The sequence below is a fragment of the Gracilinanus agilis genome, chromosome 4, assembly GCF_016433145.1.
Source record: "Gracilinanus agilis isolate LMUSP501 chromosome 4, AgileGrace, whole genome shotgun sequence".
Lineage (NCBI taxonomy): Eukaryota > Metazoa > Chordata > Mammalia > Didelphimorphia > Didelphidae > Gracilinanus > Gracilinanus agilis.
In genome coordinates this window covers 440653773-440678048 of record NC_058133.1, presented here as the reverse complement: position 1 = coordinate 440678048, position 24276 = coordinate 440653773, and the positions used below count along the sequence as shown (strand labels likewise).

Below are 24276 nucleotides of genomic sequence, written 5' to 3'. Positions count from 1 at the left end.
CAAAAATGTCAAGCAGCTTAAGGAAGAATATGACTCTATTGTGCAGCAGTGAAATGGAGTTATGGTAAAAAGAAAACAATCAGCAATAACATTTCTGGATTACCAATTTCAGAGTTAAGGGTGGGATATCGAAGTATGAAATGGTCACTTTTCTATGTAAGAAGTTTGTTGAATGACAGAGATGACATATTGGGGTGAACTACTTGATACAAAAAATGAAAAGAATAAAGCAGACTTTTATGTATTCAAATTTCTGCTCTACTGAGTATTCATGCAATGAGTACTCTGCTCTCAAGGCTACAGAAACAATCACCAAATAAGACAAAGAATTCACAACATAATGTTTTGGTAGGTCTAGGATATAAACACACTCTTACCTGATCAGATATCCCCTTCCTTTTCTGGTCCTCTTTTCCATCTGGATAAATCACCTGGTCTCGAAGTGTTCCAAGAGTCATATAAGGTCTCTGATTTTTGACAAATATCAACAGAAATGAGACAATTAATATATATATATATGCATATATATATATATGAATATATGAACAAAAGATTATGAAATAAGTTTAACAGGGTCTTACCTGGGGAACATAAAACAATTTTCCTCTTTCGGGTTTAGTTAGACGCCCCCCAAAGAGAGGCCACAGCTGAAAAAGGAAAGAGAAAAAAAAATCAAACTTTTTTGATAATTTGGTTTTGCAAGGTAAAACTGTAGTTTTTGAACCTAACTTGAACTTACTTCACCAAGAACACGAAAAAGTGAACTTTTTCCACATCCATTTGGACCACAAATCAAAACATTTGCCCCAGATCGAACCTAAAACATAAATTAGGGAGATATCAATACACTGTCACAAAAAATATAACCATCATAAAACAATGTTTATTGTTGAATTTTAAGCAACTCCTCTTCCTCTGCCTTCTCCTCCTCAGTAGGGCAGAAATTTAAGTACATGGAAGTCTCTGCTTTACTCTTCATTTCTGGCATCCCAATCTGTCATTTCTGACATTCAACAATTTCATGAAGAGGATTAGTTTATCTTATTCACAATTATGATTGCTAATAGTAGATTTTCTTCTACCTTACTTTCATATATTTTTCCCTTTCTTTACTTCCTTTTATCCTTTACAGAGAAACGGATGGTAAGGGGAAGGCTCAATGATAATGATTTCTTTAATGAAAAGAACTAGCATTCATATAAAGGCTTTAAAGTTTACAAAGAATTTACATATATTTCTTTCATTTGCTCCTCAAAATCATATTGTGAGGTTAATGGAATTTGATTTCATTACACTGCTTCTCTTCTCTTTCTGAGATCCAATTCTAAATAACAGGTTCTTGCCCTTTATTCTTGGATAGACCCTGGTCTAGAATCCCATGACTCTGTCCTCAAGAAACAGATGTACTCTAGACTTCTCTAACTTGCTATGGATCCTCAGGAAGTCTTCCATGAGCTGTGCCCATCTTCTCCAACTACTGTCAGAAGCTGGCTCTGGAAACTGTTCGCAGGTTGCTTGAACTGGGGTGCAAGGGATTTGCCCTGGGCTTACAGGAGGGTTAATGGGTTAGGGTCTACAATTTATAGGGAAAATGAAGTAGGCTGAGGGATTAGGTAAGCTTCATACAGAAACAATGATAAGTAATGATTTACAAGATAAGGATAATGGAAATGAACTACTTCAGTGATTCTCAACAGGAATTTCTATAGGAAATAGATCAATATGTCAATGTGTAACTACCTAGTTAGGTTTCTCATAGAGTTCTTTCACCAGTGATTCCTGGCAGGACATCTGGTATCTTGGAGAGGAAAATGGATTGGGTTCATGCTAAGGGGAAAACCTACATGTCTGGCTCTATTTAGCTGATGGCTCTCATTTTATTGGGGCCTATTCTCACTACTGGGGGCTACAAACTACCTCATTTTAGAGATGACAAAACTAGCTCAGGAAAAGAAAGTGGCTTATCTAAAGTCATCTAGGAACTCTGTAAGGAAACAGAATTGGAATTTGAACCCACATTCTCTGATGCCAAATAAAATGTTCTTTTGCCTATACCACTTATACCTTTGGAACAAGATTCCAAACTATATGTTTCTTCAAGATCTATTTAATGATGATACTGATTTTCTGTATCATTAGACATAAAATTGCTCATAGAAGTAATCTTTAAAATAGCCTGTCCTACTAGCCTACTATAGTCTTGCAAATAAATGCAATAAAATTTGGAAACAAAACAACAAAGAATTTGTCCTTTTCTCATTCAGCTGATTGACAGAAAACAAAATTCACTATTAAAGCACACTCATCATGGGATATTATAAGACTTTTGTGATGAATTTAAATGCAGCTTTGCCAACATTCCAGTCTTGAGTCAAAACAAATGATATTTTTTTAAAATTAGAACTAGCTGCCTGATGGAGTTTTAATAAAACAATATTTTAAAATTATGATACTTCAATAAACTAAAAAACTTGACCAAGATCTCATTATGTGTCAGAGAAAGAATAATACAACAAAATTTCCTATTTATCTTCTAGTTCTTATGGTTTTGTTTCATATACAATAGTATAAAAACTTACTTCAAAGTTAAGATCCCGAATCAAGATATCTCCATTTGGTGTTGCTAAAGGAACATGATCAAACCTACAAAGAAAATTCACATACAAAGGAAAATTTTATATTGAACATAATAAGGTATGCAAGCAAGGAGAACTTATAAAGTTAATGATGTAAAAGTTCCAATTAAAGCTCTACAAATGTTTAGCTTTTTGTACATACTTAATAACATTATCTAAATTGATGATTTCTCCTCCACCAGGGATCAAAGGAATAACTTGAGCTCCTTCAGCACCTTAAATGGCAAATAAGCATTAAAGATTAATGATGGGTCTTTAAGAACATGAAATTGTATAAATGAATTAATTTTTAATTACCCTTCTCTTGTTGTGACACCATTGTGCGCTCATATTTGCCATTATTCAAGTCCTTTAGCACTTGCATTAATTCTGTAATCCGAGCTGTGAAGCTTTAAAAAAAAAAAAGAAAGAAACAATATCACATTTTTGGATTTAAACAGTTCCATAAAACTCTATACAGTTTCTTAAAAATAATTTAAGTTTATGAACTGGAGCAAAAGAAAAAAAATAAAATCTAAAAGCATCAAATCAGTATGCTTATTTGAAAAAGCTATGATTCTAGAGATAAAGAGTACCTGAGTTTTACTATGCATGTGATAAAGGTTTTAACCAAATGAGTCTCAGTTTCCTCATTTCTAAAAGGGTCTCTGAGATCCCTTTAGGCTCTCTCTTCTCATCTTCTCCCCCCATGTCTTGTCACCAAAACCAAAAACTACCGCCTAAGGCCTCACTATTCTAAACGGTGTTCCTCATCTCTGCCTCCTGGATTCACTGGCTTCCTAAGTGCCAGTCAAAGTACTATCAAAGGCAAGAAGTCTTTCCCAGTCCTTAATCTTAGTGCCTTCTTTCTGAAACTACTCTCATTTTACCTTTAGTATATTGTTTGTGCACAATTGTTTGCATGTTGCTTTCATCCATCAGTATGTGAGTTCCATGAGAGCAGGGACTGGGTTTTTTTAATCTTTCTTTGTATTCCCAGGGTTTATTACTGTTCCCGTCACATAATAAGCATTTAATAAATGCTAACTATCAGAAAAGCATTGTATTTGGAGGCAGCATATAATAATAGATTAATTCCTGAGGGAGGAGGAAAATCAGGCAATACAGCTGTCATGGAAGCCAAGAGAGTAGAAAATACAGAGTACCAAAGAAGAGAAAAATTATCAAAGAACCTAAATTAGAGCTGGAGGGCCCTAAGAGACCATCTAGTCCAACTCCATAGCTTTATATATGAGGAAAACTGAAGCCCAGAGAGAAGTGAATTATCTAATGTAATACAGATTTGGAAGGTAATAGAGGCAAGAATCAATCACAGATACCCTCATTCTCAATGCTAGTCTCTTTCCATTGAATTACAGCCTGATTGTGGTTAACAAAATGAAATATTACAAAGATAAAATTTTGAGATATAACTATTAAGATAGTTATAACAAGAGTCTAATCAAATACATAACAGAGTAGTATCTCTTCATTTCTCATCCAATTGCCTTTCTCTGGACTCCTCCAGGAGGCCCCAATACCCTCAGAGCCTGGGGCCCTCCCCTCCCTCTGACTCCTCCCAGGGGGGTGCTTAGGTCAGGCATCTCTTCATTACCCACCGGGCTACACTCCTCTGGACTTCTCCAACCTGCCAGGGACCTTCCTCTCTACCCCCTTTAGCTTCATTTGATGTGCTTTCTCCTCCTGAGAGCAAGGACTGTCTTTCTTTTTGCTTGTACTTCTATTCTCATTACTTAGCAGTGCCTGGTACAACATAAATGCTCAATTAATGTTTGTTGGCTGGCTACTGAATAAGGTCTTGCTAAAAATCTAAAGTTTAGAGAGAAAGGGGAGGGAGTGAAAGGAGTGGGAAGGGCTGATGGAGAACAAGCATTTATTAATAGTCATGCTAGGTGCTTTACAAATATTACCTCGTTTCAAACTAAAGTCCACAGTTAATCTAGTTGGTTAAATAGAACCTAGTAGAATATCATCAAAATTGGTCATTAGGACACTGGCGCCTGCTATGTCTGCATATTTACCAGAATACAAGAGATTGAGAAATAAGAGCTATGAGAGGAAGTTGTGGTAATGAACAGATCCTTCTCTCGTGAGTTTAAATATTAGCATAATTTAGACTTTCTCCTTTTTAAAGTTCTTTCATTTGTTACCACATTTGCTACAACAATCTTCCAAGGTTGGTAGGACAGGAATTATCATTTGCATTTTACTTATGAGCAGTGATGGTTCTGGGGCAATCGTGAAGTTGCTGCTTTTGTATGCAGTGACCAACCCTCCCATCTTCATCTACAGAGATCCCAAGCATCCTCAAAGTCCAAATCTCATTTCCATCTTGCAGTTTTCCCCAGTTCCTCTGAGCTGGAAGTCATCTCTTCTCCCTTTTAATTTTTATACCAATTTAATAATTTTTACAGCATTTATCATGATTTCTCTTAGCTAGTTATCTCTATAAATGTGTTATGCACTCCATTTGATTAAGTTCCTAAAAGAGACACACCATGTCTTATACACTTTTATATTCCCCACTATGCCAGCAATCAACAAATGTCTGACAAATAAATTGACCAGATTTCACTGATAACAACACAGGTAAAAAGACTTTCAGTACTGTCCATTAGCAAGTCCTTACCCAGCCAATCTGGTCATTTCACGACCTGCCAAGACTATTCTGCCCAGAGCTTGAGACATTCTCAGAAGCATTCTTCCACTTTGGTAGTAATCCTTAAGCAGAAACAAAAGTTTATTTTCACCTTTGTTGTCTAATTAAAATGGATATTAGATTGGCTTATTTCACAAATTGTTTACCTCCAAAAGTTCTGAATGATTACTCTTAAGATGTCGAGGATGTGATAAATCCAGGAAAGGACGACTAACAACCAAGTAACCAACCACGGTGGCAAGATCTGTAACATAATATTTATACTTAAAATGTTCAAAAATAAATACTTGATGTCTTCTTTTATAAATCTCATCCTATTAGAAAAATTACTTACAAATACTTACATTTGGCAATAATGCTATCAATGAATCCCATGGAAAATCGAAATAAGATGAAATTATGTAAGTGTTCCACCTAGCCAAATATAAAAGTAAAACATAAAAAATTAATATTTCTCAAGTTTTGATAAATGATGTAAGATTGAAAAGCTATGAATGAAATCAATTCAAGTATAAGATAGGAAACTGAAAATTAGGGAGAAAAAACTTGCATCAAATATCTCTGACAAGAGTCTGAAATCCAATGTATATAAAGAACAAATACTTACTATCAAAAAACATTCTCCAATGGAGTAACAAAAGATGATCAAACAGTTCTCAAAAGACAAATTACAAGCTATTAATGATATGAATCATTACAAAATGAAAGATTATTTCAAATTGCTAATAATAAGAAGTGCAAGTCAAAACAACTATAATCTCCACTTCATACTCAGTAAAATGGTAAAGGTGACAAAGATGAAATTAATCAATATTGTTCAGGCTGCAGGAAAACAAATAAACTCATATCCTACTGTGGAGCTAGGAATTGGTTTACCTGTTCTGGAGAGCAATTTGGAATTGTGCTAAAAATATCGCTAAAATGCCGATATTATAGGATTGAGAATCATAAATTTAGACTAGAAAGATCCTATAGGGCCACCCATGCCCAGAGAGAGTAAAGACTTGCCCAAGGTTACACAAGTAGAGATAAGGATGGAATCTGAGTCCAAGTCCTAATTCCAAATCTAGTGGTCTCTATTCAGTACTGGGCCCACTGACTCCAAGATACCATTGTAAGGCAGATACTCCAAGGAGGTAATAAAAAGGAGGTTCTCACATACACCAAAATACTTATGACAGTGCTCTTTACAGTAGTAAAACACTTGGAAACTAAGTAGATGCTGGTCAGTTGGGGAAATAAATGAACAAACTGTGACATAAGAAATAAGAAATGATGACTATGAATATGAAGAGCAAGCAGAGAAACATGAGAAGACATAAAGTGATGCAAAATAAAACGAAAGTAGTATGGGTAGCTACAACATTGTAAACAGAAAGAATAACAAAAATCGCCTCTCAATGATGTGAAATTATAAGAACAAAGTTGGTCCCAAAAGAGATATGCAAAACTGCATCTTCTTGTTCTTTTTATGGAGCTGGGAGGACTATGTAGGGCATACTGCATTGCCAGACTTAGCCATGTGCTGGTTTATTTTGCTTGAGTGACTATTTTTTCCTTTGTAACAAAGGGATGCCTCTGTAGGTAGGGAGAATATGGTGACATATTTGGAAATGAAGATGAAGTAAATACAAAAGATAGCAATAAAAAACTTTGGAGAAATCATAGCAACCTTGGATCACCTTAACTTCTAAGACTGAGAAAATCACGCTGAATGGCACATTTTTAGGGTACTAAGTAAGACTTTTGGGACACCTTGTATATCAAGCTGATAGAGCTCAGTCACCCAATTATCCTGAGGCACTCTCAAAACTATGGCCTCCGAGATATTAAAAATCAGCAGTTACAACTGGTCCTAATTCACAATCACCCAAAAAAATTGCAACAGAATCATTGACAAGATCCTCCAAAAAAGCTGATGCTGGCACCTGGCCTCATCCTCAATTGGGGGAACTCAGGAAGGTGGCTCCACCAGCCATCACCATCAACCTTCCCAATAAGTATCCCCTCCAAACTCTGGTCTCTTTCTGCACGAAGAGTCACAGAGATTCTCTGGGAGTATGGTTGAGTGAGAAAGTGTATTCAGTTTGTAGTGAGGACCCATATTCGATTCCTGGCTTTGCCACTTACTGTGTGACCTTTGGCAATTTATTTAACTTCCTTGGGTACTAATTGATCATTGATAAGGGGGTTGGGAGGCACTGTTAGATCAGATGACATTTAAGGTCCTTTCTAGCTTTAAATCCATGATCCAAGGAGCACTCATGGTCAAAAACAGAATTACTACTTGTTGAATCTAATTTGAGCAAGACTGTTTTAGCATTGAACAAGATGGGTCTCTGAGATTCCTTCCATTTCTGAAATTCTATGTGCATGTGATTCTATGACACTGATGTTCTGACCAAACACAGATTGTTGATTAAAAAATTATTTCAATCTGTGATCTATTTTTCTTCTCTATTGAAAATAATCAATATTATCTGGTATTCACCAATTTAATGCCTGAAGTTATTCATTACTATACACATGTGTTTATATGTGTGTGTCTTTGTGTCTATGTGACTATTTATATTTTGGCCAGATACAGTGATCTAACAATGAGCTAGGCCAAGTTCTGAAACAGAGAGTGAGAAAGAATGTCCTGGGGATACTGCATAAGTGCTTTAATTATTCCAAATAACCTCCCTGAAACAATGGCTCAAAGTTTTAACAATATTCTTTTAAGATGCTGTGTGATTTTGAATCAAGAACTACCATAACCTCTGAAGTACTAAAGCTAAAGGTCAACAAAAGAGAAAAGGAGAGGTACAAGATGGGGAAGATTAGGTTGTAAAAAATTACTAATAAAGGACTCTGTAAGAAATATGGCATAAAATATTTATAGCTGCACTTTTTGTAGTGGCAAAAAACTGGAAAATGAGGGGATGTCCTTCAATTGGGGAATGGCTGAACAAATTGTGGTATATGCGGGTGATGGAATACTATTGTGCTAAAAGGAATAATAAACTGGAAGAATACCATGCAAATTGGAGAGACCTCCAGGAAGTGATGCAGAGCGAAAGGAGCAGAGCCAGAAGAACATTGTACACAGAGACTGATATACTATGGTAAAATCAAATGTAATGGGCTCCTGTACCAGCAGTACTGCAATGATACAGGACAATTCTGAGGGATTTATGGTAAAGATGCTGCCCACATTCAGAGGAAGGACTGCAGGAGAGGAAACATATAAGATAAACAATTGCTTGAATGCATGGGCTGAGGCGGACATGAATGGGAAATAGACCCTGAACAAGGACACATGTTACAACCAGCAGAAACGTGCGTTGGCCATGGGGGGGGGATAAAGGGGGGGAGGGGGTGAAGGGGAAAGTAGGGGCATAAAGTATGTAAACAGGTTAAAAACGAATATTAATAAATGTCTAATAAAAAAATTTAAAAAAAGAAATTAAAAGGGAAAAAAAAAGAAATATGGCATAAAATATCTCATCCTAAAAATGTATTCCTGCAAAAGGAATACCAGCCATTTGTAGATAATAAGGAATAATTACTAGGTAAGCTCTCTATTCCACTTGTATTCACACAATGTCAAGAGATACCTAGAGGAAGATCCCAACACTATGGATGAATCTCCATTTCCAAACAACTGGATAATATATGGGAGCAAATGGACAAGAGCTTTAAAGATGTGATTATGGATGGATCGTAATCTGCACTACTAAAAGGACTAGTCACAAAAATCCTGATGACTGCAGATCTATTGAATTATTCATCTATGTCATAAAATATATTAATTCCAAAGTAATAAAATTTTTCTTTTAATAAATCCATCACATAGAATATTATTCTGCTGAAAGGAATAATGAACTGGAGGAATTCCATGGGAATTGAAATGACCTCTAGGAATTGATGCAGAGTGAAAGGAGCAGAACCAGAAGAACATTATACACAGAGACGGATACGCTGGGGCACAATTGAACATAATGGATTTCTCTACTAGCAGCAATGCAATGATCCAGAACAATCCCAAGGACCTTATGAGAAAGAACGCTATTCACATCCAGAGAAAGAACTGGAACCAGAAATGCATTAGAAAAATATCTGATCAATCACGTAGTACAATAGGAATGTGATTAGGGTTCTGATGTTAAAGAATCACTCCACTGCAAATATGAATAACACAGAAATGGGTTTTGAACAATGATACACGTATAACCCGGTGGAACTGCCTGTCAGCTTCTGGAGGGGGAAGGAGAATCATGTAGCCATGGAAAAATATTCTAAATTCAAAATAAATAAATAAATCAGTTTTTTCCCCCTTACCAGCTTACGGAAGACTGAATGAATTGTTTGCTTTTCTTTTTTATTCCCATTGTAAAAGGCAATTTCTTCACTATTAAAGAAAAAAATAGAGCATTAATATATATTTTCAATCCAAGAAATACCACAGTATGAGTGAATTTAAATATATCTCCTATACCTAAAGAGAGTTTATACAGTAAATAACTATCATTCCAATGACAGTTTAATTTGATATTGGCTTTTGTGAAAAATGACTGAACTCTTATCTATTAACAAAAATAATACATTTCTATATAACTATAGGCCCCTATATAACTATTTAACCAAGCCCCCCCCCCCCCGACAATTTGTCTAAAATAATAGTAAGGGTCTTAATTCCTGGTTTATGTAAGCAAATTTCATGTTATTGTGGCAGGCCTGATTTTTCAAAAATTTCAAAATAGTCCCAGATAAAATAATCATTAAAAGTGCTTCAATCTGTTTTTGCCCCTTTTATTAAATCAGGGATATTAATAACATTTTAAATTACTAAACCAACATTTTTTCTTTCAAGAAGAGATTCAAATAGCAACAGTAAATTTTTACCAAAGTCTAATTAAAATTGGGAAATTGTACAACTTAGACATTGGATTAAATTTCCAAGATAAATGTCCATAGTTTCTGAATTTATTTGGATATTCAATCAATATGCCATTTGAAATAATGTTAAGAAAAGTATTTCCCACAAATTTTAATCACATTGTGTTAAAAAAAAAAAAGCTACAAACATAGCCTTCTCCAATTAAAATTAGTTTTGTCCGTCCCAGAACAAAAGCCTAATTTTTAAAAGTATGTCTATCTTCTTTCTATTTCCCCTGGTGTGCAAGGCAACCTATGCCTCCAATGCATCTCCAACCCTAGATAAAGAAACACGTTTATATGATACTTATTCCCTAAACCAAAAGTATTTGCTCCTCAAAATGAGACAAAATGCTGGCATACTTAGAACCAATAATTTTGCAAAACATCTCCTGACTCAACCTTTTTATGAAAAAAAGTCTTTTTAAATAAATGTTTACCCCCTGCCTGGGAACTTCTCCTTCCCAGACCCTTCTCAGTTCTTTTTATGCATTGAGAGCTAGAACTGTTATATTTATATACTCAGTATTTAGCACAGTTCCTGGCATATTATAAGTATATGCATGTTAATTTGATATTATTTAAGAAATGAAAAACAGCTTTTATTATTTAAGCTAAGGAAGTTGCTATCAGGAACACCTCAAATTAAAAAGTACTAGAAAACCTGGAAAGTTCACTAAAATCTCAATAGGCTAACAATTATTTTCCCATTCTTTTTTAAACCCTTACCTTCTATCTTAGAATCAATACTAAGTATCAATCAGTTCCAAGTCAGAAAAGAAAACAGTAAGGGCAAGGCAATTGGACTTAAGTGATTTGTCCAAAGTCACACAGGCAGGAAGTGTATGAGGCCAGATTTTTTTCTATTTTTAATACATAGTTTATCCATCATTTTTAGTCTTGGACTTTTTTTCTTAACTACTTTTGTAAAAATGTATTTATATCATATCTTTAGCCAAATTGTATTTACCTGTTTGTGATGAGCCGAGAATTGACATATCTGTATTCTCCTTCATATTTCTGTTCAGTCATTGTCATCTTGCCAATGGGTCTCCTGAGGCGGGTCAGGAAAAATCCTGAGACAACCAAATAGGCCATCATACTAGCTGGCCCCTGTAATTTTCAGGGGAAAATATAAGCACCAAAATAAATCACGTTATTTTCATTAGAAGAAAATTACTGCACAAATCTGAAGTTACTACCAATGATAACTAAATAAATTATTGTGATTAGATATTAAGAATAAAACAATAATGGTTAATTTTGTTGAAAACTGAAATCTTGAGTTATTCATATTAATGCTGAAAGCTAAATACTTAATCTATATACAAAAAAGTATTTTTCAAATTCATATTTTCACCTTAAAAATCATATAAATGCACACAAAAATAGTTTCTACATATGCACAATTTCTAAGATGACAATTGACTGGGGAATAGCTAAACAAATCATGCTACCTGAATAAAGGCAATGTTACTCTACTGCAAGAAACAACAAGCAGAAGGAAAATGGAGAATAGGGAAAGACATGGAATAGAAGCAAAATGAAATAAACACAACCAGAAAAACAGCATAATATGGCTGCAACAATGTAAATGAAAAAGTAACAACAAACTAATCAAAACAGAAAACTGAAATTAAAATAAACAATGATCCCAAAGAAGGTATCTCTCCTCACTTCTTTGTACAATGAGACCTGATCAGAAATGTGGAAGACTACATTACATATACATATAACTTTAGGTTTTTTTCAAAATATTGGATTTTTTTTCTTTTTTAAATTTTTTTATTATAAGGAACAGTTCTCTAAGAGAGGTAAGTGGGAAATGTAATATAAAATTTTTTTTAATTAATAAAAAAATTTTAATAGCTACTAACAGTTCTTATGCCAAAGAGAAAGTAATTAAATATGTTCTCCAGGGAAAGCAAGGAGTTAGAAACAAAAAGTAAAGTCTAAATGGGATTAAAAACTTCATCCTTAGTATTTCCGTGGATAACAAGCAAACAAACCAATAAAATTGTATGGAATCTATTAGTTTATTGTTTTCTTTTGACCCAATGTCAATACATAAAGAGCTAATTAAAGCTAAACTTTAATGTTGAATTTTTCAGTGATTAAAACTTCATTCTATTAAATAGTACAAAGAACAATGAGGCCAGGATGTAAAACGTAAGCTGTCCTCCTGGTAAAGGACAGGTCAAATGTTTTTAACATTCTGAAAAACTCTGAAAACCATTTGGAAAGATTCAACATATAACATTAAGAATCCAGCACTTGAAATTCTCATAGCTACAGGATTACCCCAAAAATCTTTATTCAGAAGTTACTCTAATAAGACAGCTACTCTTGTTCATAAATGTTCCTGGTTCTTACAAACTTAAAAAAGTTTAAAACCTTGTATTTGGTTCATGGTTTTATAGCACTCAAAGTTAAATCAGAGGATCTTTATAACTACAACACCACATGGTTACTATTAGGATTTTATCCCTACCATATTACACTCCTTGGGTGTAATCTAGGTACTCTGAAACATACATTCATTATTTGTATCATTAGACATGCATAATAAAACACTGTAAGTAATATATTCGATCACAACTCAAACTTACCTGAGCTCCAATTGCACTTGTTAACTTGAAGATATACAAAACTATGTCTAAAAATGGCTGCAAAATAAAAATATCATTAGGGTTCATATTATCCTGATTAGTAGCTGAAAAATTAAGAAAATAACTAGTTTTATTTAGCATTCAATATGAAACTATCAATGTATATAGCAATCCAATATGTAAAAAACTACAGTAAGGAAAGGCATTACAGTAGTATATATTCAATATTCAGTAATATATTCTCTGTACTTATGAAAATGACCATGTAATAAGAAAAGATAAAACAAGATGTATTAAGATTGAATAAAAGGTCAACATCCACTCATGAGGAAAAAATGTTAAATTTATTATCATATTTTTATCATGAGGAACAACAATTTGATAGTTTAATTAAGACCCAAATATATTATGGTAGTATAAAGAGAAGATGTACTCCATCAAAGAAGTTACTGCATTAATGCTAAATCCTAAACTTGGGTAATAGCTAAAAGAATGAAAACAAGAAAGCTGGCAAACAAAAGCGAATATGGTTAATATTTTATGGATGGTATATAATTCCAAGAGCTTAAATCACAAAATTTTGATAGTTTTGAAAACAGCTTCCAAAAAGTTGAGTTATGAATCAATTGGAAGGTAAAAATCTATAAGAAACAAAAATATCTTAGATATGTAAACCAAAAAACCCCCTTAAAAACTGTTTTTAAAAGTCAAAATAAAAGGATTAAATACTAGTTCAAATTTTAACTTAAAATTCATCATACAGTGATTTCATCTTACTACAAATGTGTCACATGAAAACATTTGCATATTAATATGCTGCTGTAGAACATTAAGTTCTATAAGAACTATGTAGCTTAACAACAGAAATTACAAAGTTTAAAACTTATTTCAGAAACTTACCTTACTAAGGTTTGAGTAGAGATCAACTACACTGTTACAAAACTTTTCCACATCTTGTGTAAGCAGCTGGTCTGGATTAGCTATTCTGTTATCTAGATTTCCCATTTTGTAATATGTAAAAGCTCTGAAACAATAGAAAGACAAAGACTTAGTAATATTAAAAAGTAAAAACACTTTCTTTTCCCAAACTTGAATAGAACCAAAGAAAAACAATGCTGAAATCTGAGAAGGCCTTGGAGATTATCTAATCCAATCCACTCATTTTATAGATAAGGAAAACTGAGGCCAAGAAAGGTGGACTAATTTGACCAAGGTCACACAGCTGGATAGTAGGAGGTTGGATATAGCACTGGAGTCTTCTGACTCTTGGCAGAATGCTATGTAATATAGCATTCTACATGATGCTGTCCCTGAGAATATTCTTCTTTTTTTTCCCTTTTTTAAAAATATATTTTATTTTTTCTATTGATTAAGAAAATGTTTCCATGGTTACATGATTCACGTTCTTTCCCTCCCCATCACCCCCCCCCTTCTTAGCCAACATGCAATTCCACTGGGTTTTACGTGCGTCATTGATCAAGACCTATTTCCATATTAAAGAATATTTTTCTTGAAAAACACAATAAAAACAAACTTCAATTAGTTTTTTTATTGATATCAAATAGGCATAACTGTAGATTATCTTAAAAGAAAAAGAGAAAAATAGGTTATCACTTACTGGAGATATTCCTCATAGAGGTATTTAGTGAGCCTTACTCGGAAGCACAGTTTAAGTTCATTTAACCCAAACTTCAAAAAGTTATTCACCAAAGAGATCTAAAACAAAAAATATAAAGAATTAGTTTTGTTCCTTTATTGATTATTAAAACAGTTAACTAGATCCCTGTTCTTTACCATATCTCCTGATCTCAAAATTTTATAACTGGACAGCAGTTTGAGACACTATTTAAATCAACAGAAATGTTTTCAAACTTTCAAAATTTAAAATTTATTAAAGCATGTATATTGCTTTGTCCATCTAGACCAATGGTTCCCAAACTTTTTTGGCCTACCACCCCCTTTCCAGAAAAAATATTACTTAGCCTCCTGGAAATTAATTATTTTTAAAATTTTAATAGCAATTAATAGGAAAGATAAATGCACCTGTGGCCATCACCACTCCACTAGATCACTGCAGCACCCACCAGGGGGCAGTAGTGCCCACTTTGGGAATCACTGATCTAGACCTAAGATTTCATTGGTGAGGATTTCTAGTAAGTAAACTCTCTTCACCAATGCAGATAGGTAAATATTCAGCAACTTAAGTCTTTTGAGAGCTGCCCAAAGTCATCTTTAGTCACACAAGCATTGTGTGTCAATAGGTAAACCTGTTAATGTTTTCCATCATTAAATCCAAGGTACCAAAGCGTACTAATAGTTGTGAAAATGGTCACTGACATAACCTTGCTAGATTTGGCTTAGAACTTTATTTTAGTATATGCTATAATTTTCAAATAGCACAGGCATATTGTCCTCCCTTCCAATTATGATTTTATCTCCTATTGCCCTCTTTTATTAGTAAAACAAAAAAAATCTGTCAACTGTCCACCAGACATGAGAATTTTCGCAGATAATTTCCTTTATTCTGAATTGAAGGGCTTGTGATCTCATCAATGTGGGTAGCTCTCTACATATTCCCATCCTGAAGCCTATTTAGAATCTTAAAGAAACCAAATAAAGAAACCAAGACTATTAATTTACATAATTTTTCATTCCCACTTCATGATATCAGTATGGCATCACTCAAAGAAACCATAAAGTTTTAGGGTTAGAAGGGCCTGAAAAATTAAATCTAACCACTTGATTACACAACATGCCCAATATCATTATGACTAACTTAGTGGCAGAGAGAACTACATTCTGAGTCTCCTAATTCTCAGCCCAGTAATCAATTGATTTAATTTAACAAAACATTTATTAAGGTCACACTACCTGTTGAACTTACAGGTAAGGGGATAAACATCACCTCTATATACTTTATATCTTAAAATGCTGTCTTTCCTACACAATTACAAATTTTATACTTTTTCTGGTAAAAATTATTATATTATTTATTTATTTGCTTTTGATGAAATACTAGTCTATTTTTTTAAATTCTTATCTTCTATCTTAGAATCAATACATAATGGTTTCATGGCAGAAGAGTAGTAAGGAAGAGCAGTTAAGTGACTTGCCCAGGGTCACTCAGGATGTATCTGAGATGTCACTTGAGCAGAAGACCTCCCCAGCTCCAGGCTTGGTTCTCAGTCTACTGAGCCACCTAAATGCCCCCGCATCCTATTATTCTATTATTCCTGCTAAAGTGTTAAATAGAGTGACAAGTGGGAGTGGGTTAGAGATAGAAGATCAATAGGTTTCTGCACTGTGGAACAAAAAAGTTTAAGAATAATTGTTCCACAGGATTCCAACTTCATGATGGTAAATGTAGCAGCATTACCTGACATAAAGAACACAAGCAGAATCCCCCTTTAATAGCTGCCATATTAATAAAGCAAGGCAGAAGTCCTATTAATAGTTTTGTTAACAAGAATATTAAACTGACTAAATGAAAGCTTTTCTGACACAAGTATGTTCATTTATCCTGTCTGATTTATTTAAGAAACTGGTTCAACAATTATGTCCAGTAAATATATTTGAAAGAAACACAATATTCGACAAAATTTGATGGGGTTCCCCTCCCCCCAAAAAAGTTTTACTGTCAGATCACTTCTCTTTTCCTATATCTTTGTCTATATCAAACCCACTATGAATGCTAACAAAGCTGTTCTAAGCCTTCTTCTATATCCCCTCTATACTTTCTAATTTGTTCATCCCTTCACCTTGTGTGGGTTCTATTATTATTCCTATGCAGACGACTCTCAGATGTATATATCCAGCTCTAGATTCTGTCCTTAGCTCCAGTCCTGTATCATCAATTACCTATTGAAAACTTTAAAAAAAAAAAAAAAAGATGGCCCCAAGTTATCTCAAACTCAGTATATCCAAAGCAAAACTCATTATCTACACTCTCCTGAAACATACACATCTTCTGAACTTCCCTTAGTACAATTTAAGGGCACCACAACAATTCCTATCAAGCCCATGTATATAATTGCAACTCTTCACTCATTCACCCAACATATTCACATTACCTATGAAGAGTGAATCAAACTTTGTCTATCAATCAGTAACTTTTAAACTAATCAATCAAGAACTTAAAGTACCTTTACCAGTCACTAAGTTGGAGAGTTCACAACTCACTTGCCAGAGTGGCTGACAACTCCAGAAGCCACTGACCATCCCTTGGGCAGTACTAGGCAAAATGAAAGATTACAATTGGTTCCCATAAAGTGGAGGAAGGGACAGGAAGTGATGTGGGAAAAGGACTATAAAAAGTCCTGAACTTCCTGTCCAGGGGACCTTTGGCTTTTGGATCTTGGCTTTGGACTGCTTCTCTGGAGAACTTCTCCTGGGACTTCGCCTTCAGAGATTCTGCATCTGGGAGCTAGATGAGTAGCTGGCCTTCCTTTCCAGGATTCTGGAGAGGTTCCAGAGAGGTCTTCCCTTCCTGGAAAAGGCTGCATTTTTTTGCTGAAAACACCACTGGACTTCTGGCTGAGGATTACTATAAAATCCACATTGGGCGGTGGGGGGGGGGNCAGCTGTGTGACCCTGGGCAAGTCACTTGACCCCCATTGCCTACCCTTACCACTCTTCCACCTATAAGTCAATACACAGAAGTTAAGGGTTTAAAAAAAATTTAAAAAAAAATCCACATGGGGACAAGGAACGTGGTGAAGCCCTGCTGGGTCTGAGCCCCACACTGGAGCAGGGTTTAGAGTGACAGGCTAGATAATTCTTTGCCTTCTTACATTTTCTCACTTTCACTCTTTCCATCTCTTTGTAAATAAAGCTACTAGAAGTCATTTTGACTTAAGTTATAATATCTTTAAATCTGTAACCACAATATTACTATAGAATTCTCATATTTAGCATTAAACCTAAATTTAAATTCTTACATACCTGATGTCATTTCTAGTCTCACAATATTTCTAGTTACTTAATCATTGAAATGCCTTCCCAAAATAAGTTTCTTTGCCTCAAAGTCTTACCCCTATTCTCCAAACAGCTGACAAACTGATTGTTCTAAAGCAGTGATGGGCAAACTACGGCCCGGGGCCAGATGTGGCCCCCTGAAATATTCTATCCAGCCACTCGACATTATTCCTAATCTGACGAATACAATGAGTAGGATACAATAAAATGAAACTTCGAAAGACTTGCCTCAGAAACAGGCTGACAGATGAGCATTTCCTTTCCTTTGGTCCCCTCTTTAAAAAAAGTTTGCCCATCACTGTTCTAAAGTCAAGACTGACCTGCCACCACCACCACCACTGCAATAAACTCCACTGGTTCACTTTTACCTCTAGGATAAAATATAAACTCCTCTGAAATTTAAGCTTTTCACAAACAGGTCACTTCCCAGAATTCTTAATATGTAAATCTTAACATATTCTACAATCCAGCCATGCTGACCTCCTTCTGTTCCAATAAGCCCCAGGTACTCTATCTCATTATCTTTGCATTAATATCCTCATGCCTGGAATGTTCTCCCACTGCCTTAGACTCTCTGAGTTCCTTAAACATTCAATTCATATCCCATTTTCTAGAAGAATTTGTTGAATGGCAGGCAGGTCTCAATAGTATTGATTAGAAGGCAATTTTTCTCCCCTATGATCTACTCACCATTTTTAAACAATAATTCTTAGATGAATTTTGGACATCATTAACTTTCATTTACCTTATTTCATTTTAGATACCAATTCCTTCCATGACTTCTCATATTATGATTTTTGTCCTAATGTTTCTTTCCATAAATCCCCTCAATAGAGACCAATTCAATGAACTGATAACAAAATTCTACTGTTTTTTTTTAATGTCTCTATAGCACATCCAATGTAGCTTTGGACTTTGTCCACCTGGTTTCTCTCATTCTCACTCTATAACCAGAGAACACCCTTTTCTGATAACACATATTCTTGACATTGTTGATTTTATGCCACTTCTTGAGTACAAGTCATCACTACTAATATGCTGTAGCCAATTTATATTTAGACATATCTTTCCTTTTGCCCTTTTGCTTATTTATAAATTTGACTGTGGGATCAGCGTTCTATTTCAAAGACATATAGCATTATCATAAAAATGTTGATGTTAAGGAAATGGGCTTTTGAAGCATGAAGCCATTTTGGATCATTGAAAATTCCATTCGATTTCAGTCAGAACTCTACTTCCTACCTAATTCTTGGCTCGACTTATGCATTTCCAATCTTTCAACATAATAAGGGAATAATCCAATAACCAGCTTATATGTGTTTTTTATCCACTTCGGATAAAATGAATGCAGTCTAATGGGATTATTTCTAAGAATATTCTGTATTGCTCCTAGGCAATATGTGTATGTATGAAATGTATAATGACATCTGTGACAAAGAATATTAGAAAAAGCTCAATTCTGCTAGGAAATCCTTTTGTTTTGAATCTACAAAGACATAACATCAAAGGATGTTATTCAGAACTGGAAAGAACTGCAGGGATCATGACATTTTATAACTGAATAAATCAAGTCCTTGAGCAGTTCAATGATTTATCCAAGGTAAAACAGGCAGGGCCAAGATCCAAACCCAGGTCTTCTAACTCTTTAATACCACAATAATACTGTACAAGCCTTCTTGAAAAAAAATCAATGATAAATTTTACTCCCTATCTTCCTGATATAGCTAGTACAATGGTGGAAAGGTGCACAATATATCTCTTCAATATCATAAAAAATATACACACATCGGTGGCCCAAACTTTAAATATATGTATGTATATATATATGCCTTTTATAATATAATTTTATATATTAGATTATTAATATATAATAAACATGTCAATTAATATATTTGCCTATAATAAGGCAAATGTCAAGTTGGGCAAACTGCTTAAAGCAGCAATGTAAAGGTATGCAGAAATTTTGTAGGAATGAAACTGCAGAAATCTCTCTTTAAAAGGCTGCATGCCAGGCCTAGAGATGGGAGGTCCTAGGTTCAAGTCTGGCCTCAGACACTTCTCAGCTTTGTGCACTGGGTAAGTCACTTGACCCTCATTGCCTACCCTTACCACTCTTCTGTCTTGGAGTCAATACACAGTATTGACTCCAAGATGGAAGATAAGGGTTTAAAAAAAAAAAAAAAAAAAGGCTGCGAACACAACAATGTAGTAGTCATGAGAATTATCAATAATGCCTCTTAGCAAAATGTAATTTCCCAACTTATTTTTAAACCCTTATTAATTATAGCTTTGAAATGATTGCCATGGCTACTTTTTTTGAGTTCCACTAAAGCATCATCATCATTATCATGATTAGATTAACTAGTATTTATATAGCATTTGGGGGTAGTAACGTGGTGCAGTAGATAGAATGCCAGGCCTGGAGTCAGAAAGACCAGAGTTCAAATTCTGTCTCAGACTATGTGACCCTGGGAAAATCATTTACTCTGTTTGCCTCAGTTTTCTCAACTGTAAAATGAGCTAGAGGGGAAAAAAAAGGCAAATCATTCTGGTATCTTTGCCAAGAAAACCCCAAATGGAATCAAGATGAGTCAAACACAACTAAAAATGATTCAACCACAACAACAAAACACTTAGAATATGCCAGGCACTATGCAAGTGCTTTATAAATATTACTTCATTTGATCCTCACAAGCCTTGGGAGGTAGGTGATATTAACATCTCCATATTACAGTTGAGAAAATTGAAGAAGACAAATGTTAAGTGATTTGCCCAGATTCACACAGCTAATATCCGAAACAGGATTTAAACTCAGGTCTTCCTGACTCTGGGTCCAGGGCTATGCCAAAATGATAGTTAGCTTTTATATAGCACCTACTATTTGTCAGGCACTATGCCAAGTAATTTTTACAAATATATTATTTGATCTTCACAACTGCTAGGAGTTATGTGGTATTCCTACTTTCCAATTGAGGAAACTGAGGCACAGTGGTAAAGTGACTTGCCCAAGGTCACATAGCTAATAAATGCCTGGGGCTAGGTTTGAATCTTAGGTCTCCTTGACTTCAGGCCCATGTTCTATCAACCAAGCTGTTTTCTAATCTTTTCTATTATGTGGAGCATTTCACCCCATTGATAGTTATGATTATGTTTTTCTTCATCCTGTCTTCTTTACTTTTCCTTCTACTTATTCTCATCTCCTTCTGTATAAATTAGAAAGAGAAGAAAAGGAATTTGTTTGATACATGTGATGTCTCAAGTGAAAGTCTATTTTCTCACAGTTCCATTTTAAAAGCCAGTTAGAGGAGGCAGCTGGGTGGCTCAGTGGATTGAGAGCCAGGCCAAAAGCCAGAAAGTCTAGGGTTCAAATATGGCCTCAACACTTCCTACCTGTATGTCCCTGGGGAAGTCATTTAACCCTAATGGTCAGCCCTTACTGTTCTTTTGCCTTGGAATCCATACACAGTAGTGATTCTAAGATGGAAGATAAGGGTTTTTAAAAAGCCAGTTAATGATACTCTAATCACAATGTCATCTTCTCATCTTTATCCTAAATTTGCCATTGATTTTTAACTCTGTTCTAATAATTTAATAAGTTGATCTAATTATACAGAAGGCAGCCTGTTGATAGCCAAATTCATTGCCTTCAAAATGTATTCTTAAAGTCACTGCATACCAAATTATTACAGTATGCAAGATATAATTTTCTGTATCCAATATTGATTGGTGCATAAGCTGCAACAACAGCCATGTGCAAGTAACTTGAATTATTTTCATATGGTTACATTATATGACAGCAATCATAATGCATGTGTGTTTCTGACATCAGGCTAACTCAAAATGTATGATTTTGACCAGATGAAACTAGATTAGGATGGACTCCCCAACTTTAGTTATTTCTTTGTCAGATGAGTAAATATGTTCTTGTTTATTAGGATATTCTTAGGATAGCACTGTTTTGCTCTAGAGATACGAAAATCAAAACAAAACAGTTCCTTTACTCCAGAAACTTATGTTCTAATAGGAGAAAAGAATATGTAAGAGAATGTCAACTAGGGAGGAGTGTTACAGAAGAGAAACAAAAGGCCACTGGTGACTGGAATAATAGGTCAACTGACTGTGACTTTTTCAGGATTGGTAGTACTGATTTGATTACTGTTCTCAAGAGATGGAAAGGAAAGATATACATAGCAATATGAATGGCATGGAAATGGCTAAGAGGTGATGATGTAAGCCTAAGACTGGACAAGAAGAAGTGAATAACCACCAATCAGAGCCAGGATCACATGATAGGAACTTCATTCACTCAAGACTACAAAGGAATAGCACCAGTTTTATTAAAGCACATGAGATATTAAACATCAAGAACTGACAAGGTATTGCTGGAGAACAACTTAATTACTCACTACAAAACAAGCAAAAAGATCTTTGGACAGATCTGACTGAAAGGTTATTAATAATTCCTCTATAACACAGGGTGGGCTTCCAAAAGTTCGAAGAACAATTTAGACCACCACTTTAAAAAAAAAGCAGCTAACTACTGCTATGAAGAAATAAAAATGGGTAAGCCTATTCAATAACTGGAGCAATGAAGATAGGAACAAAGTACTAATTAAATTCACTTTTTCATTCAATACCCAACTGCTAACAGAAGAATCTGAGTGAGCTGTTAAAAGCTGGGCATCTTCATTAGACTATAAAATATCCATCTAAAAAATGTTTAGGTCCTTTTCTTTTTAAACTTTTAGTGGCTCTGGAAGTCTTGGTTCCATTGAGAGGATGATGAACTTTAATAAATATGCTTTATACAAAGAAGAATTGTTCCAGAATTACAAAAATTCTGAAATGGAGAAGGAATACAACATAACCTTGCACAATGCTACGTCAAGAAAAAAATCCATGAGATGGACATAAAAACATCCCTCAGTGGTATCAGAATTTTCTTGATTTAAACTCCATTTAAAAACCTATGGAGGGATAACTGGGTAGCTCAGTGTATTGAGAGCCAGGCCTAGAGACGGGAGGCCCTAGGTTCAAATCTGGCCTCAGACACTTCCTAGCTGTGTGATTCTGGGCAAGTTACTTAACCCCCATTGCCTAGCCCATGCCACTCTTCTGCCTTGGAACCAATACATAGTATTAATTCTAAGATAGAAGATAAGGGTTTAAAAAAATCTATGGGATTTTTGGAAAGTAAAAACAATTTTAATTTTAAAATGAAAACTTTCAAAAGAGAGGGGAAAAAAACCCCTAGAGGCTATAACCAAAGTTAGACTTGAAAAATAGTCTTAACAAAGTGTAGTTTCATAATAAATTAAAGAATGTATCGAAATCTTTTAAACCCAATACCAGGTTATTAAGAATAACTCCAACAAAAGGACACATTGCACATGAGAAGTTTTATTAATGTAAAAGTGTAAAGTTTACTGTAAAAATCCAAAAACTTCATTATTTTGTCCCAGGTAATTCACACACCAATATATATTCACCATAATCTTTTTGTTTGTGTTTATTTTGAGTACTGCAAGATAAGATGGCCAATTAATCCATGAAATGAAGTTCATTTCTGTCTTTAAGAACACAATGAAAATAAATGCAATACCTTCACTAGGCTCCCTGAGAACCTCTATGTAGCCTTTTTCTACAGCTAAATTTTGTCAGTTTTATTCCTTTCCAGAGTTCTGGCTAAATTCCTCCAGTGGTGTCCCAACTCAATGATACATATCAAAGATAACATATCATGAATAACAACAAAAATGGTAAATTATTATATAGTCCAAGAATTGTGTGATTCTTAGCATCTTATACCTCTTTTCATCTGCCACTACACACTGTCATCATAGAGACTGAAAGAGACAAAGAATGGACAGCAATTTTGCCTTTGCATCCATTTTATGGTTTACCGTGACCCCAAAATATTCATGAATGGAGAGTCAACTCTCTGGTGATAAGCATCACTGGAATTTCCTGCTCTCCTTCTGATACAGAAAATAGTTTGTCATGTAATCCATTCTTGAAGTCTTCCCTGGTTGGTGGTAACTTCTTTGTGTCCCCTGGATAGCCCTGGAGAACCCAGAATTATCTCTATGCCATACTGAGGATCAAAGTAAGAGTTTTATGGAATAATGATAGCAGAAATTCATATTTACATAAGCACTTTAGGTTAACACAGTGCATTTCTCACAACAACTCTGGGAGGTAAAGACAAATAATAAGTGTATCAAATTTGTCAAAGACATAGCCAAAAAGAAAGCTAACATGTTGTAAGATAAAACTGAGATCCAAAATTAAGCTGACATGAATGGAAAACTAAAGCTAACAAGATGAAATTTGACAGGGATAAATATAATTCAAACCATAAACAAACAAATAAATAAATAATGTGAATAATGTAAATGTATAAATAATTAAAATAATATAAATAAATAAAAAATATAAATAAATAAAAATATAAAGTTTTTCACTTGGAATTAAAAAT

The 24276-nt window shown here is 34.5% G+C and overlaps 1 protein-coding gene across 10 annotated transcripts in view; it reads right to left on the bottom strand.

The window, feature by feature from the left end:
- ABCD3 (ATP binding cassette subfamily D member 3) overlaps positions 1–24276 on the bottom strand; it is a 135125-nt gene that overhangs the window by 20576 nt on the left and 90273 nt on the right. For 8 of the 10 annotated variants that reach the window (XM_044672058.1, XM_044672053.1, XM_044672054.1 and 5 more), the window contains 14 exons: positions 14443–14540; positions 13725–13848; positions 12825–12881; positions 11186–11328; positions 9619–9688; positions 5640–5709; positions 5442–5539; positions 5266–5357; positions 2934–3025; positions 2779–2851; positions 2580–2643; positions 740–817; positions 582–647; positions 378–467 (listed from right to left, as the gene is read on the bottom strand). In XM_044672058.1, the coding sequence (XP_044527993.1) occupies positions 378–467; positions 582–647; positions 740–817; positions 2580–2643; positions 2779–2851; positions 2934–3025; positions 5266–5357; positions 5442–5539; positions 5640–5709; positions 9619–9688; positions 11186–11328; positions 12825–12881; positions 13725–13848; positions 14443–14540 (1215 nt within the window). The remainder of the gene's footprint in view (positions 1–377; positions 468–581; positions 648–739; positions 818–2579; positions 2644–2778; positions 2852–2933; positions 3026–5265; positions 5358–5441; positions 5540–5639; positions 5710–9618; positions 9689–11185; positions 11329–12824; positions 12882–13724; positions 13849–14442; positions 14541–24276) is intronic. The other 2 variants (XM_044672052.1, XM_044672057.1) reach the window with 2 other exon arrangements.